Below are 17,759 nucleotides of genomic sequence, written 5' to 3' on the forward strand. Positions count from 1 at the left end.
GGCGTGTGTGCGCGCGCGCCCCATCCCCCAGCCAGCCGACCCGGAACATTTATAATAAGAAAAAGCTTTGCCGGCCTCCACAGAGAAGAAAGGAAGAGAGAGAAAGGAAGAGAGAGAAAGAGAGAGAGACAGAATGAGAGAGAGAGAGAAAGAGAAAGAAAGACAGAGACAGCAAGAGGGGGGAAGGAGGGAGAGAGAAAGAGAGCAAAAGAGAGAGGAAGGGAGAAAGAGATAGCAAGAGAGACAGAATGAGAAAGAGAAAGAAAGAGAGAGACAGCAAGAGGGAGGAAGGAGAGAGAAAGAGAGCAAAAGAGAGAGGAAAGGAGAGAGAGCAAAGAGAGAGGAAGGAAGGAAGAGAGAAAGAATGAGAGAGAGAAAGAGACAGCAAGAGGGGGGAAGGAGGGAGAGAGAAAGAGAGCAAAAGAGAGAGGAAGGAAAGAAGAGAGAAAGAAAGAGATAGCAAGAGAGACAGAATGAGAGAGAAAGAGAAAGAAAGAAAGAAAGAAAGAAAGAGAGAGACAGCAAGAGGGGGGAAGGAGGGAGAGAGAAAGAGAGGAAAAGAGAGAGGAAGGAAGGAAGAGAGAAAGAGAAAGAAAGAGAGAGACAGCAAGAGGGGGGAAGGAGGGAGAGAGAAAGAGAGCAAAAGAGAGAGGAAAGGAGAAAGAGAGCAAAGAGAGAGGAAGGAAGGGAGAAAGAATGAGAGAAAGAGACAGCAAGAGGGGGGAAGGAGGGAGAGAGAAAGAGCAAAAGAGAGAGGGAGGAAGGAAGAGAGAAAGAAAGAGATAGCAAGAGAGACAGAATGAGAGAGAGAGAGAACGAGAAAGAAAGAGACAGCAAGAGGGGGGAAGGAGGGAGAGAGAAAGAGAGCAAAAGAGAGAGGGAGAAAGAAAGGGGTGGAGAGAGAGAAAGAGGAAGGGAGAGAAAGAGGGAGGGAGAAATAGAGTGAAAGGGAGGAAGAGAGATTTTTTTGTCCAAACTTTTTTGCGCCCCCCCCCCCCCTCTATGTTCCCCAGGATTTTGAAAATGTGAATAATGTGCCGCGGCTCAAAAAAGGTTGGGAAACACTGCTCTAGGTTATGACCTATAAAGCCCTTCATGGTACCGGACCAGGTTACCTCAGGGACCGCCTTCTGCCGCACGAATCCCAGCGGCCAGTTAGGTCCCACAGAGTGGGTCTTCTCCGGGTCCCATCAACTAAACAATGCCGCTTGGCGGGACCCAGGGGAAGAGCCTTCTCTGTGGCGGCCCCGGCCCTCTGAAACCAACTCCCCCCAGAGATTAGAATTGCCCCCACCCTCCTTGCCTTTCGTAAGCTACTTAAAACCCACCTCTGCCGCCAGGCATGGGGGAATTAAGATTTCTTCTCCCCCTACGCCGTTACAATTGTATGCATGGTATGTTTGTATGTATCTTTGGTTTTGTATATTAAGGAGTTTAATTTGCTTTTAGTATTGGATTATTATTGTATACTGTTTATGATTGCTGTTAGCCGCCCCGAGTTTTCGGAGAGGGGCGGCATATAAATCCAATAAAACTTGAAACTTGAAACCTGAACTATCCCAGGATTAGTCAATCTCAGCATCTTTTAACATATGTGGACTTCAACTCCCAGAATCCCCCAGGCTGAGAAACACTGCTCCTCCCTATATCATCCTATGAGCTATAGTCAATAGAGGAGATTATCTGTAGCTCAGGGTTGAAATGAAGAGTTCTGGGTGTTGTCTGAGCTTGGTTGTTTTTCTGCAGATATTTCCTTACCAAAACTAGATATAACAACCTAAGTACTAGTAAGGAGCACTGCTAGCAAGGGGTAACTTACCCAGTGATGGGCTACTGTCCCCATGGGGCAGGACACAGTGTGGGTAGTAGGTTTATGCACTATTTATTGAATACTTAAAAGTTTTTTTATTGTCCTTCCTTCTCGAGTACCCTAGTATGATCCTTAATTACTTTTAAAATAGGAAATACCGTAATTAAAATGTTTTTCACCCATAAATGCTTTAATCGTTTTAAACATTATCTAGAACTGAACTTTTATAGCAATGAAAGAAAATTGAGCTACTTGCCTAATCTGTTATCATACTGAAAATTGTGGGTTCAGTACAAAACCTTAAAATGTGACTGTGCTCCTCAACAAATAATGCTGTCTGTCATTTGTCCTTTTCGTGGCTATTCAAATAATGTGACTTAATTAACTGAAAAAGAGTCCAAGCACCTATTTGAAAACCTATCTTCGTCGGTAAGCCGCTTCCGGGTGAGATCAGCTGTGTGTCGGACGCGCGAAGACATTGCTCCATCTTCGCGGCGTCCTTTTCCACGCCGTAGGGCGCGATTTGCACTCCGTTGGGGCTTGGAGAGCCCGACGCAGAACAGGAGGTCTCCTGGAGCCCCCAGGGTGGATCGCCGCTGCCCCAGGGGGTAGGGACAACCCCGCGGCTACGACTATGGAGAACTGCATCCAGACGGCTGTCCGGGCGCGACCATAGCAGCTGTCACACAAAGGGAGTCTAAGAGCCACAGAGAAGTCTTCAAAGAGGCAGATCGACAGAAAGAAAGAATAAAAAGCACTACAAGGTAATCCTTTGGTATTGTTTCTAAATCCATAAAAGCTAACAGCGAAATATAAGCAAAGTGAAGAACTGGAAGTGATATCCATTCGCGTAAGAAGAAGACGGCCGGAACTACTTGCTATTGCTTCCAGCTGTACGGATTCAGCTCCAGTGATCTTAGAAGCCGATGTCTTAGAAGAACTTGAACGATTAAAGATAAATAAGGCAATGGGTCCAGATGGCATCCACCCCAGAGTTCTTAAAGAACTCAGATCTGTCATTGCTACCCCCCTGACTGATTTGTTTAACCAATCCTTGTTAACAGGAGAAGTTCCTGAGGATTGGAGAATGGCCAGTGTTGTGCCTATTCACAAGAAGGGCAGTAGAGAAGAAGCTGGTAACTACAGGCCAGTTAGCTTGACATCAGTTGTAGTTAAAATGATGGAGACTCTACTCAAAAAGAGGATAAATCAGCACCTAAAAAACAATAACTTATTAGACCCAAATCAGCATGGCTTTACTGAAGGCAAATCATGTCAGACTAATCTCATTGATTTCTTTGACTATGTCACAAAGGTGTTGGATGAAGGTGGTGCCGTGGATATTGCCTACCTGGACTTCAGCAAAGCCTTTGATACGGTTCCACATAAAGAGCTGATAGATAAATTAGTGAAGATTGGACTTAATCCCTGGATAGTTCAATGGATTTGCAGCTGGCTGAAGCGTAGACATCAGAGAGTTATTGTTAATGGCGAGTATTCTGAGCAGAGTCAGGTTACAAGCGGTGTGCCACAAGGATCTGTTCTGGGTCCTATTCTTTTTAATATATTTGTGAGTGACATAGGGGAAGGTTTGGTAGGGAAGGTTTGCCTATTTGCCGATGACTCTAAAGTGTGCAATAGGGTTGATATTCCTGGAGGCGTCTGTAATATGGTAAATGATTTAGCTTTACTAGATAAATGGTCTAAGCAATGGAAACTGCAGTTTAATGTTTCCAAATGTAAAATAATGCACTTGGGGAAAAGGAATCCTCATTCTGAGTATTGTATTGGCAGTTCAGTGTTGGCAAATACTTCAAAAGAAAAGGATTTAGGGGTAGTGATTTCTGACAGTCTCAAAATGGGTGAACAGTGCAGTCAGGCGGTAGGAAAAGCAAGTAGGATGCTTGGCTGCGTAGCTAGAGGTATAACAAGCAGGAAGAGGGAGATTATGATCCCACTATATAGAATGCTGGTGAGACCACATTTGGAATACTGTGTTCAGTTCTGGAGACCTCACCTACAAAAAGATATTGACAAAATTGAACGGGTCCAAAGACGGGCTACAAGAATGGTGGAAGGTCTTAAGCATAAAACGTATCAGGAAAGACTTAATGAACTCAATCTGTATAGTCTGGAGGACAGAAGGAAAAGGGGGGACATGATCGAAACATTTAAATATATTAAAGGGTTAAATAAGGTCCAGGAGGGAAGTGTTTTTAATAGGAAAGTGAACAAAAGAACAAGGGGACACAATCTGAAGTTAGTTGGGGGAAAGATCAAAAGCAACATGAGAAAATATTACTTTACTGAAAGAGTAGTAGATCCTTGGAACAAACTTCCAGCAGATGTGGTAGATAAATCCACAGTAACTGAATTTAAACATGCCTGGGATAAACATATATCCATTATAAGATAAAATACAGAAAATAGTATAAGGGCAGACTAGATGGACCATGAGGTCTTTTTCTGCCGTCAGACTTCTATGTTTCTATGTTTCTATGTTTCTATTATTAAGCCAGATTGTGTTTTAAAAAAAAGAAGAATCACGGTGATTTTTATATCTCTTTTTATATTATTTTATTATATCTAATTAGGTGTTGGTTTTTATATTGATAAATAAATTGGAAGAACACATAGATTGGACTATTTGGACTATTTGGAATGAACTGCAGAATGAATAAAGGAACTGAATAAATGAACTGAATAACGACCCATAAATTGTTTTTAATGAATTTTTGATAGGCTTGAATTTTTGAATTTTAATTTTACTGTATTTTTTCTTTTTTAATTTTACCTGGACTTAATTTTAAAGTTTTTAAGAGTTTTTAAGAGAAAAACAACAGGGACTATTTTATCTTTCTGACATCAGAGGTGTAAGGATCTCTTTTTTTTTCTTTTCTAAGAAGAAAGAAATAGACTTATTTTTATTGAATTTGAACTTTACAAACGCTATATTTGATATTGATTTGGATTTTTCATTTTTGGACATTGACATTAAAATATAATTGTTCTTTTTTTTTCCTTAAGCAACCCTTTTCACCTCTCATTGGTATTTTGAAAATATAATTTTATATCTCTTTTTTTTTTAATTTTTACGCATATATTTTTGAGAATACATAACTTTATAGGTTTTTTTATTATTATTGAATTTTTGTCCTTACTTTCTCCTTCTTTTCTTTATTAATTAAATTAGAAATACAATATGTGCTAGAAATATTATCTTTCCCCTTCTTTGCCTGGTCCCCCCTTACAACTTTAAGATTTGATATTTGAGAGATTGATCTTCCCTGTTTTAAAAAAATATCCCTTCTTTCTTTTTGTCTTAGCACCAGCAAAATCTTATATTAATTAACCTTTCTTTCTTTTCTTAATTATTATTTCTTTTTTTTCTGCTCTTCCTTTCTATTTTTTGCCTTTTTCTCATCTTTTTCCCATATTGTTAATAAAGTTAAATTGATATTCTTTACATTTCCTTTTTAACCCTACATATTTTGCAGTAGACATTATAATCTGTTGTGGTTAGCTCTGGCCCAGCTCCTGCCCCAAGGACTGTGGATGTGGGGGAGACATCCACATGCTGCAGGCCTGTTTTGTCCCTGGTGGAATCTGCTGATGAAGGCTCCTCTGACCAAGAAGACATGAGTGACAGGGAGGAGGAGAGTGTGACAGACAGCTCAGAAGGAGATCAATTATCTAGCTCTTCCTTGGATTCAGAACAAGAGTTAATGATACAGCCATGCAAATGAGGCCACCTGTGGTTGGGTGGGGCTGTGGTAATTAGTGAGGCTGCTATAAAGAGCAGCCTGTGGGTTTGGCCATTGTGGAGGATTATCTGATCATTGTGTTTCGTGACTGCTTTACTGACTTGGACCTTTTGTGTGCTGCTTTCTCCCCGCTTTGAAACTAAACCAGAGCAAAGTGTGTTTCACTTTGTGAAAGAAGAAGGACTGTGAATTGCCTTACAGCTGCAAGCTAAGTATCACAGAACTGATAAGGGACTTGTACAAATTACCAGTTTGTTTGGAGACCAGTGCTCTTTGCTATACCAAAAGAGGGCTTAGGTTAAGTGAATTTTCATTATAAAGAACATTGTTTTGAATTTTCAAACATGTGTGTGTCTGAAATTTGTACCTGTGAATTTTTGGGAGGAGTCTACCAGAGAGCCTGACAGAACAATAATCAAAATTTAATTACTAACCATAGATAATAAGTGATTTAATTGCTAACCATAGATAATAAGTGATTGTTTTAAGAACTGTATAATAAGGTTTAAAGCTTTAGAGATATGAAAGGTTCATACAGGGCACAAAGTGTGACTTCGGTGACAACAACAACAACCCGAAAACAAACAGCCATTCCAACTCCATCTCTAACTCCAACCCCCACACCTAAAGTTTCTCCAACATCATCTCCATTACAACAAAGGACAATAACTACAATGTTGGCTAAGGAGAAAGAAAAAGAGAAGGAAAAGTCACCAACAGAGCTAAATCTTCAGTCTATTCAAGATACATTAGCAGGCATCCAAGATTTTATGCAGAAGACACAAACCCAACTTGAAACTAACAAAGAAGAAGTGAAAAAGTATCTGGAAGAAATGAAGCAAGAGGTGAAAGAGATGGAAAACGAAATCAAAAAAGAAATTGGCGAACTCAAAACTGAGATAGCAGAAGTAAAAGGGAGCATGACTGAAATGGATGGGAACATGAAAGTCATACAACAAAATTTGCAAGAGAGTGAAAAAAGAAGAAAAGCAACAGAAGAAAAAATTCAAGTTATGTTCTGTCTGGGTCCCCCCAGACGCCAACACCAACCAAAAAGAGGAGCCAGACACACTGGTACAAAGCAAAGGCAGTTTATATAGTTCAAAGCAAACACAGGTAACAAAAACTGTTCTTACAGACAGGAACACGATGAAGCTTCACAGAGGTTTCACGAAGGCCAGACAATAAAACAGGATTCTTGCTGGCAAAAACAACGCTGTAGATAATAAAACCCACGCCTCCCCCAAGTCTTCCAGACTTCTAGGCCACAAGCCAAGATCAGAGACGCCGAGAATCGAAGCAAGGTCACAGGACTCCTAGTTGATAACTCTCCACAAGACTGTAAGGGCGGGCCTGCCTTTTCAACCCTGCTGAGGAGAACCACACCCAAACCCAGCTGTTGCCAATTCAGGGATGGAAATACCTTTCTAATTGGCCCCGTCTTTGAGCTGCACGTTGCTGCCTCATGTCTATTATAGCCTGTGCGTCTTCATCCAATGAATCCAGGCTACTAGCTGGGGAGAGCCCCCCCCCCCGGGGGTCTCAGGCTGCTCTCCCTCCTCCTCTTCCTGATGTTCCTCTCCCCTGTCTGCCTGGTCCTCCCCCTCCTGTTCACTGTCCTCCTCCTCTGGGCATGGATCCGGCAGAGATCCAGCCAGTCCCTGAGGAGCCTCAGGCTGAATCACAACAAGTTATGGGACAAAAGGTAGAAGAATATGAAGATCACAACTACGAAGCCTGCAGATATGGGTATATAATTGGAAAATAACAAAATCAATTTCTTTCAAAGAAAATCAAATGAAGATGTTTTATAGATGGCACCTCCCACCATATAGGATTTCCAAAATGTTTCCTACTGCTTCACCCGTTTGTTGGAAATGTAAAAAAGAAACTGGCATATATTTCCACGCATGGTGGACATGTTCTGAAGCCAAGAAATATTGGAATAAAGTAGAGAAATGGATAAATGAAATAACAAAGGAGAAGATAAAAAAATCTCCTGAATTTTTTCTACTGGGTATTTCAAATATGAAGTATAAAAAAGAAATTTATTATTTAATAATACACATATTAGTTGCGGCAAGAATCATGTTTGCACAGAAATGGAAAGAAAAGGAAATACCAAAAGATGTAGAAGTATTTAAAAAAAATTATAGAATGTGCAGAACTAGACATGATGACAAAACGCTTGAATAACCAAGCTGAAACAGAATTTTATAAATATATGGGATAAAGTATATAAATGGTAGAATCTTAAAAATAGTGGTAAAATTATATAAGTAAGAACGTATAATTATTTGAATTTATCAACTAGAAAGTTAATTGTATGTTTAGATGGAAGAATATTTTTTAGTTATATCAAATAAGTGAATATTAATTAATTAATTAATTAAATAACATGATAGTAATAGACAGAACGTAATAGTTTAAAATTAATAAAAACACAGAGTATTTTTATAATGTTACTAATATTAAGTATTACTTTTTTACATAGTATTATGAGTTTAAGTATTTTATAATTTATATATAAGAAAATTAACCAAAGTTATAGAAACCATAAACTATAAACAATAGAGTTAAACTTAATAAGAACATAGAGTGTGAGTGTTATATTTCTGAATCGATCTGATTGTAGTTAGACATTTCTTTTTTGTGTTAGTTAGACTTCTATGATAAGCGGAGCAATGGTAGCTCCTTGAATGTTGAATGTTGTTTGTCTTTGTATGTCTAATGAAAAACAATAAAACAATATTAAAAAAAAGAAAAGAAAACCTATCTTCGTCAGTAAGCCGCTCCCACCCAGTCACATAATTGTCAAGCCTCTCCTACCTGGTCACATGACCATAAAGCCACACCCACAAAATAAGCCACGCCCACATTGTGGTAGTAAAAAAATTTGCAGCCCTTCACTCAACTTACCTCTGTGTCCCGTTCTTCAACTCCATCGGTCTCTAGGGGGACCTCAGCATTGCTGGAGAGAAAAAAAAGAAGAGAGAATGACGTAATATGTACCTACACTATAGAATTATAAATATAGAAATCTGTATAGTCTGGTGGACAGAAGGAAAAGGGGGGACATGATTGAAGCATTTAAATATGTCAAAGGGTTAAATAAGGTTCAGGAGGGAAGTGTTTTTAATAGGAAAGTGAACACAAGAACAAGGGGACACAATCTGAAGTTAGTCGGGGGAAAGATGGATATATGTTTATCCCAGGCATGTTTAAATTCAGTTACTGTGGATTTATCTACCACGTCTGCTGGAAGTTTGTTCCAAGGATCTACTACTCTTTCAGTAAAATAATATTTTCTCTGGTTGCTTTTGATCTTTCCCCCAACTAACTTCAGATTGTGTCCCCTTGTTCTTGTGTTCACTTTCCTATTAAAAACACTTCCCTCCTGGATCTTATTTAACCCTTTAACATATTTAAATGTTTCGATCATGTCCCCCCTTTTCCTTCTGTCCTCCAGACGATACAGATTGAGTTCATGAAGTCTTTCCTGATACATTTTATGCTGAAGACCTTCCACCATTCTTGTAGCCCGTCTTTGGACCCGTTCAATTTTGTCAATTTTGTAGGTGAGGTCTCCAGAACTGAACACAGTATTCCAAATGTGGTCTCACCAGCGCTCTACATAGCAGGATCATAATCTCCCTCTTCCTGCTTGTTATACCTCTAGCTATGCAGCCAAGCATCCTACTTGCTTTCCCTACCGCCTGACTGCACTGTTCACCCATTTTGAGACCTACTACCTTTCCCTAAGAGAGGGAGAGATAGTAGAAAGTGGAGGGAGAGGAGAAGGGGAGGAAGGAAATAGAAGGGGGAGAGAAGGAGAGAGAAAGCATGGATGGAAACAGAGGGCAGATGAAGAAAGAGAAGGAGCAGAGAGATGAATGAGTGGAGGGAAGTAAGAGGGGGAGAGGAGTAAGAAAGTAGAAAGAGGAGATGAAGGTAGAGGGAGGGGAGTGTAAGAGACAGACTGATGAATAGGAGCTGAAAATTGGTGCAAAATAAGATATTGGTTTATGATTGACCGATTTAAAATGTATGTATATTATTGATATATTTTAAGGTATGTGTCTATCGATATATAAATGGAATTTGTGGAGAAAAATAAAAATGTTTTTTAAAAAGAGAACGGGTGAACTGATCTTGCAAGATCACCCTTATTCTTTGAATGTGCACTCTGTCGACTCCATCCAGATGTATGTTGCAGAAGAATTCATTTTAGATATTGCTATCACAAAAATGCAGCAGGGAGTAAGTTATTAGGAGAAGAAAACAGAGAACACAGTTCAGTTTTAGTGCTGGACCATATTGCAGTTCAAATCTCCACTCAATGATGAAACTCACAGGATGACCTAACAGTCATTTTTATCAACCTCAACGTTGCCTAGCATATGAATTATGATTAAAACAGCCTGATCCCCTCCTCTATGTGGCAGCCCCTCAAATATTGGAACACTGCTATGTCCTTCTCTTCATCAGACTGGCCATGCCCAGTTCCTGCAACCTCTCTTTGTATGTTTTAGTTTCCAGCCCCCTTATCATCCTGTTTGCTCTCTCTCCTCTGCACTTTCTCTAGAGTTTCCATGTCTTTTTTGCAGTGTGGTGACCAAAACTCGATATAGCAATGGTCTAACTAAGGCTCCGAGTTCTTGAAGAGGGGCAACATACAAATCTAATAAATAATAATAATTAATAATAATAATAATAATAATAATAATAATAATAATAATAATTATTATTATTATTATTATTATTATTATTATTATTATTATTATTATTATGTCAATATAACACAGCAAACGAGATCACTATGCTGTATTTCGTATTTCATCACCAGTCGGGCGCTTCCCAAGCACCTAGGACTGCGTGATGTAGCGGTGAATTATGTTTGCCGATCCCAGTAAAGCGGCCTTTTGCAATTGACAGATGGAGATTTTGTCAATTCCGATGGTTTTCAAATGTCCACTGAGATCCTTTGGCACTGCACCCAGCGTGCCAAGGACCACTGGGACCACTTTCACGGGCTTATGCCAGAGTCGTTGCAGCTCGATTTTTAGATCTTCGTATTTCACTAATTTCTCTAGCTGCTTCTCCTCAATTCTGCTGTCCCCTAGGATTGCAATGTCGATGATCCATTCTTTTTCTCCACAATCAAGATGTCTGGTGTGTTATGCTTCAGAATTCGGTCAGTCTGAAGTCTGAAGTCCCACAGTAGTTTTACTTGCTCATTTTCAACCATTTTTTCGGGCTTATGATCCCACCAGTTCTTTGCCACTGGTAAATGGTAGTTCCAGCAAAAGTTCCAGTGGACATTATTATTATTATTATTATTATTATTATTATTATTATTATTATTATTATTATTATTATTATTATTACAGCAGTGATGGCGAACCTATGGCACGGGTGGAGCCATGCTGGCACTCAAGCCATTGCCCTAGCTAAGCTCCAACATGCATGTGTGTGCTGGCCATCTGATTTTTGGCTTGCACAGAGGCTCTGGGAGGGCATTTTTGGCCTCCAGGATGAGGGAGGGTGTTTTTACCCTCCAGGGTGAAAGCTTTGGAACTTAGGAACAGCAAGGCACGAGCCTATGGGGCTCACCAGAAGTTGGGAAACAGGCTGTTTCCAGCCTCCAGAGGGCCTCGGGAGGTGGGAGAAGCTGTTTTTGTCCTCTCCAGGCACTGAATTACAGATGTGGACACTCACACATGCCCGCACACTCTTTTGGCACCCAGGGAAAAAAGGTTTACCATCACTAGCTTATAAAGTGTTATTAATACCTCCCTAGTCTTGTTAGATTTGCTACTTACCACTAGGAGGCATCGTACAACTGATTTTGTCCTTGTTTGGAATTTGTAAGACTAGACTAGACTAGAATTTTATTGGCCAAGTGTGATTGGATACACAAGGAATTTGTCTTGTTGCACACGCTCTCAGTGTACATAAAAGCAAAGATAGGTTTGTCAAGACTAAGAGCCTCCATATATTAGAACATATAAGGTAGTTCTCAATGTTTGACTGTATTGAGCCTGGCAATTAAACTCCTAAATCATTTTTTTCCAGAGCTGTTGTAATTTTTAATGGCTGCTAAATGAATGATTGTAAGTTGAGCACTACCCATAAAGGGAAATACTGGAGACAAATAAAAAGAGACTTACTCAGTACTTTCCGTAGTTTCAGGAGGCTGTGTGATAGGTGGAGTAACGGGAATTTCTAAAAGAAAGAAAGAGGAATATATGGCGGGGGAAACTGATGTTCACAATTCTCAAGTTCTCACTAAAAAAATAAGTTCAGTAACATACATTGAAGAAATATTTAGCTGTAGAGAACTAAAAAGTCAAGATGGATAATCTACAAAACCACAGGGTAAAGCTGGCTGGAGGCTGGACTAGTTTCAGTCGGGGGATCAGACGCCTTCTATAAATTCCTACCTAGAAGCAATGAAATATTTAATACAGGAAAGTATTTGCAGCTCAGGGTTGAGATGAGGCATCCTTGGTGTTCTCTAAGCCCTGTTGTTTATAGACCAACAATCAAGAAGTTAACAATATGAAACAAATAAGAAACAATACTAGAACAGTTTTTAACATACTAGAATTCTATGAGGGTAACAATGAAAAACAATTGGCTATGGTCTTCCTAGATGCACAAAAAGCCTTTGATAATCTAAATTGGGACTTCTTAAAACAACAAATTAAAATTATGAAATTTGGCCCTAAATTTAAAAGAATGATTGATGCTATATATACTAACCAAAAGGCAAGAGTGAGGGTAAATGGTGACATGACTGATGAATTCAAAATTTGTAAAGGCCTAAGACAAGGTTGTCATTTATCACCTCTATTATTTATACTATCACTTGAAGTACTACGCAACCAAATTAGAAACTACAGTGATACTTCGTCTTACAAACGCCTTGTCATACAAACTTTTTGAGATACAAACCCGGGGTTTAAGATTTTTTTGCCTCATCTTACAAACTATTTTCACCTTACAAACCCACCGCTGCCGCTGGGATGCCCCGCCTCCAGACTTCTGTTGCCAGCGAAGCACCCGTTTTTGCGCTGCTGGTATTCCCCTGAGGCTCCCCTCCATGGGAAACCCCATCTCCAGACTTCTGTGTTTTTGTGAGGCTGCAGGGGAATCCCAGCAGGGGCATCCCAGCAGTGCAAAAATGCAGAAGTCCGGAGGTGGGGTTTCGAGGACTTCGGTGTTTTTGCGATGCTGCGATTTCACTGATGTTCCCTTTGCTGGGAAACCCCACCTCTGGACTTCCATTGCCAGTGAAGCACTTGTTTTTTCGATGCTGGGATTCCCCTGCTGGGATTCCCCTGCAGCATCGCAAAAACACAGAAGTCCGGAGGTGGGGTTTCCCATGGAGGGGAGCCTCAGGGGAATCCCAGCAGCGCAAAAACGGGCACTTCGGCTGGCAAAAGGGGTGAATTTTGGGCTTGCACGCATTAATCATTTTTCCATTGATTCCTATGGGAAACATTGTTTCGTCTTACAAACTTTTCACCTTAAGAACCTCGTCCCAGAACCAATTAAGTTTGTAAGACAAGGTATCACTGTATCTGGAAATCAAGGGCACCAATCAAGGAACTGCCAAATAAGCCAACAGTAAATAGCCCAACCAAAGAACCTCTGAGAGAGGGGGGAAATGCCTGCCGATCTTCTGAGAGCCAGTCGCAACTGCAGCGCTGCCATTTGGGCTCTTTTACCCTCTGCACAAGCTTGTTTCAATTTGGTTTCTGAATGTTTCATTATAAGACTAGGTAACATCAGCAGCAGGAGTTTCTTGCCCTCTTGTCCTTAGCTTATAAACGTCTACCTTTATGTACAGTGATCCCTCGTTTTTTGCATGGATGCGTTCCAAGACCACCCGTGAAAAACAAATTTCCGTGAAGTAGAGGAAATATTTTTTTTTAATGTATTTAACGAGTATTTGGACTTTTAAAACCCACCCTTTGCATTAAACAGTCATTCTATAATGTTTCTCAGCTGGAACTACATGTGATATCCTACCAGTTTCTTTAATAGAGTACAGTAGTACTGTGGAAGAATTTTATGAATTTTTAATGGATTTAAAATTTTCAATGGATTTAATGGATTTAAGCCCCCTTTGGAAACCTGTGAAGTAGACAATCCACAAAAGATGAACCACGAAGTAGTGAGGGATTACTGTATATCTATCTCTGCCTACCTGTCCGGAGGTCATCATGGATGATCTGCACATGTGCAGAAGCAACGCACGCAGATCTCCGAACCACTAGCAAAGGTTAAGTTAAACCCATTATTGTGTGGTTAGGAAACCACTCTCTGATAGGTCACAGGTTTTCTAATTGTTCATAAAAGGGGGAAATACAGTGGTACCTCTATTTAAGAATGCTTCTTCTATTTACGAACTTTTTGAGATAAGAACTGGGCGTCCAAGATTTTTTTGCCTCTTCTCAAGAAGCATTTTCCACTTACAAACCCAAGCCTCTGAAACTGTAACCAGAAAACGCAGGGAGAAGCCTCCACGGGGCCTCTCTAGGAATCTCCTGGGAGGAAACAGGGTCAGAAAAGGCGGGGAGAAGCCTCTGTGGGATTTTCTTAATGGATTTGCACGCATTATTCACTTTTACATTGATTCCTATGGGAAAAATTGCTTCTTCTTACAAACTTTTCTACTTAAGATCACGGAACGAATTAAGTTCGTAAGTAGAGGTACCACTGTACATTGAACTGATTTATGCAGAGGAAGGTCAAAGATCATGCTTTATTATGTCGCGGTAGTGCACACCTATAAAAACTTTTGATATAAATTATCAAGGATTGGAACAAATGATGTCACAAGAAAAACGAACGGTGTGTTTTCAAACAAGCAGGAATGCCGTGCAAAAGAAAAAAAAATCTCTCTCTTTCTCTCTCTGTGCTTACCAAAACAAAGATAAAAATGTGGGAAAACAAAGTTATGATTGAGTAGCTACAGGTTAGAAGATAAACTCACCTGGAAATATAAACTGCTGTCTTTGCTGAATGTAGTGAGCGGCTGTTTAGTTTGGGTTTGGTTTAGGCAGAAAAGGAGAAGAAAAAAGGGAAGGTAAAAAGACAAAAGATCACAGTAGTTAAAAAGTTAGCACATGGGACAATTAGTGAGTGTGTGTGTGTGTGTGTAGTAAATTAATCCCACTTCAGAATTAGTAAACTGTAAATAAGCAACCAATGAGAATGCTTCTGAGTGCAAGCAGGTAGAAAAGCATGCAGACAGTTGGGAAATGCTTTTATTTTATTTATTATTTTATTTTTTTTATTGGGTTTTTTAATTATTTAGAAGAGGCAGAAAAATAAGGCTGTCTCACAAACCAAATTCCTTCCCCCTCCTTTTTAGGCTGCTTGCAGGTAGGTCCTCAACTTACAACTATTTAGATAGTAACAGTTAGGTCCCACAGAGTGGATCTTCTCCGGGTCCCGTCAACTAAGCAATGTCGCCTGGCGGGACCCAGGGGAAGAGCCTTCTCTGTGGCGGCCCCAGCCCTCTGGAACCAACTCCCCCCAGAGATTAGAACTGCCCCCACCCTCCTTGCCTTTCGTAAACAACTTAAAACCCACCTCTGCCGCCAGGCATGGGGGAATTGAGATCCTCTTTCCCCCTAGGCCTTTACAATTCTATGCATGGTATGTATGTATGTATGTTTGGTTTTTATATTAATTGATTTTTAATCATCAATACCAAATTACTATTGTACACTGTTTTATTGTCGCTGTTAGCCGCCCCGAGTCTCTGGAAAGGGGCGGCATACAAATCCAATAAATAAATAAATAAATAAATAAATAAACTATTAGAACAGTGTTTCTCAACCTTGGTGGTTTGAAGATGTGTGGACTTCAACTCCCAGAATTCCCCAGCCAGCGTTGCTGGGAGTTGAAGTCCACACAACCTATTTAATAATATTTTCTTGGCCAGGCACATGTGCGTGATTAAAGTGCAGGCACGTGCGGCCGGGCGCATGCATAGAGGTGGCGCATGTGCTCACATTTGCGAACCGGTAAGGAAGGTAAGTGGTGCCAAGAGAATATGAACATTAGCATATGAATATATTCTAGCTGCCAAGAATATATGAACATTATTCTAGTCGACAAAGGTTTCAGGCTGAGAATATTTTGGAAGTGCCCAACTTCTCGGGGGGGAGGGGGGGGCAGAACCAACTTGATCTTTAAGCGATCTGCCACCGACACACTACAGAATTGCAGGCAGACAAAAAAGTAGGTGTGTGGCAGGATTTTTATTTGCAGACATTAAGTATTAAGCATTCTTATAATAACTTTTTAAAGGGGTTTTCGTTTATTAATGTTTTAGCCTTAGATAATGTTTGACTTCTTTTGCTGTTTTGTATCTATTTACTGTATTCATACTGTTGTTGTAAGCCGCCCTGAGTCGTTTGGGATTGAGCGGCATAAAAGTCAAACAGACAGACAGACAGACAGACAGACAGACAGACAGACAGACAGACAGACAGACAGACAGATAGATGATAGATAGATAAATGAATTAAATAAGTGAATAAGTAAATAAGTAAATAAATAAAATATAATAAATAAATAAACAAACAAACAAACAAATAAATAAATAATATCACAACATTACGGGGGTTTTTTGTTTTAACTATTCTAGGCATTCTTGGAACAAGGTAGAGGAGAATCATTCCTATCATCAAAATTGCCGGCGAGATGGGCAGCATGTAAATTTAATAAATAAATATTAGCGGGTTGGCCAGCTTTATTGTTTTCATTTATTTATTTTCATTTGTTTGTTTGATTGATTGATTTACTATATATGCTGCCCCTCTCTGAGGACTCGGGGGCGGCTCACAACATATGAAAGGCAATAAAAACATCTTAAATCCAATTAAATTTAAAAATTAACTGATCTAAAACCCAAGTACATTAGGAATCGATCACTCCCATTCAAACAGCAAACATACACTACATTCATTGGCCAGGAGGCAAGTAATTAATAGCCCCAAGCCTGATGGCACAAATGAGTCTTAAGTCTCTTGCCCCAAGGTTGGTGACATAGGTGAGTCTTAAGACTCTTGCGGAAAGCGAGGAGGGTAGGGGCAGTGTGAATCTCCGGGGGGGGAGCTGATTCCAGAGGGACGGAGTCCCCACAGAGAAGGCTTTTCCCCTAGATCCCGCCAAGCGACATTGTCTAGTTCAGTGTTTCCCAACCTTGGCAACTTGAAGATATTTGGACTTCAACTCCCTGAATTCCCCAGCCAGCGAATGCTGGCTGGGGAATTCTGGGAGTTGAAGTCCAAATATCTTCAAGTTGCCAAGGTTGGGAAACACTGGTCTAGTCGACGGAACCTGGAGACGTCTGGGACCTGACCAAAGATCACGCAGACAACTCTTGTTAGTAGGTAACTGATAAATTAAAGAAAGATGCCATGGCAAAAAAAAAAAAAAGCATTAAGACAAACAGGTTGCATCTTAACGTTGTTGAGTTCGAATTTTTATTTTTAGTTCTTCTTCGGCTGGGCAGAATAGGCAGAAGGCATTCTTTGGCAAACCTGGGTTTTGGGGGTCTTTTTGCTCTTCTGAAAACAACTTACCTGGGAAGTTGAACCGGCTGTCCCGCTGGCCCATGGGAGATGGGTTGTTTGGGGGAGGCGTTGCGCTGGGGGGGTTGGAAGACTGGAAGGGTGCTGGAGAGGATGGCGTGGAAGAAGTGGTGGAAGACGGGTTGCTACTGGAGTCGAGGTGATTGATTGCTGTGGGATGGTCCTGCGGGAGATCAAAGCAAAGAAGCATCTTGAAAATTAGTGCCTTTTTAATTTATTCATTTATTTGTTGCATTTATAGGCCGCTCACTCCGAAACGGACTCTGAGTGGCTAACAATGGGTTATAAATAAAAGTAAAAACAGTAAAAAAACATATGCCCTGGTCAGACCCCACCTGGAGTACTGCATCCAATTTTGGTCACCTCACTACAAAAAAGACATCGAAACTCTGGAGAAGGTGCAAAAAAGAGCAACCAAAATGATTAGGGGACTCGAAACCAAGACTTACGAAGAGAGATTGAGAGAACTGGGCATGGACAGCCTAGAAAAAAGAAGGTCTAGAGGGGACATGATAGCAGTTTACAGATACTTGAGGGGTTGCCATGGTGAGGAGGGGGTCTCTTTAT

At 40.3% G+C, this 17,759-nt stretch overlaps 1 protein-coding gene across 1 annotated transcript in view; it reads right to left on the bottom strand.

Moving 5' to 3' along the window:
* KSR1 (kinase suppressor of ras 1) overlaps window positions 1-17,759 on the bottom strand; it is a 234,103-nt gene that overhangs the window by 26,432 nt on the left and 189,912 nt on the right. The window contains exons 10-13 of the mRNA XM_070735303.1: window positions 17,184-17,355; window positions 14,579-14,620; window positions 11,745-11,799; window positions 8,494-8,545 (exon numbers count right to left, since the gene is read on the bottom strand). Of these exons, the coding sequence (XP_070591404.1) occupies window positions 8,494-8,545; window positions 11,745-11,799; window positions 14,579-14,620; window positions 17,184-17,355 (321 nt within the window). The remainder of the gene's footprint in view (window positions 1-8,493; window positions 8,546-11,744; window positions 11,800-14,578; window positions 14,621-17,183; window positions 17,356-17,759) is intronic.

Source organism: Erythrolamprus reginae, chromosome 1, assembly GCF_031021105.1.
Source record: "Erythrolamprus reginae isolate rEryReg1 chromosome 1, rEryReg1.hap1, whole genome shotgun sequence".
NCBI lineage: Eukaryota > Metazoa > Chordata > Lepidosauria > Squamata > Dipsadidae > Erythrolamprus > Erythrolamprus reginae.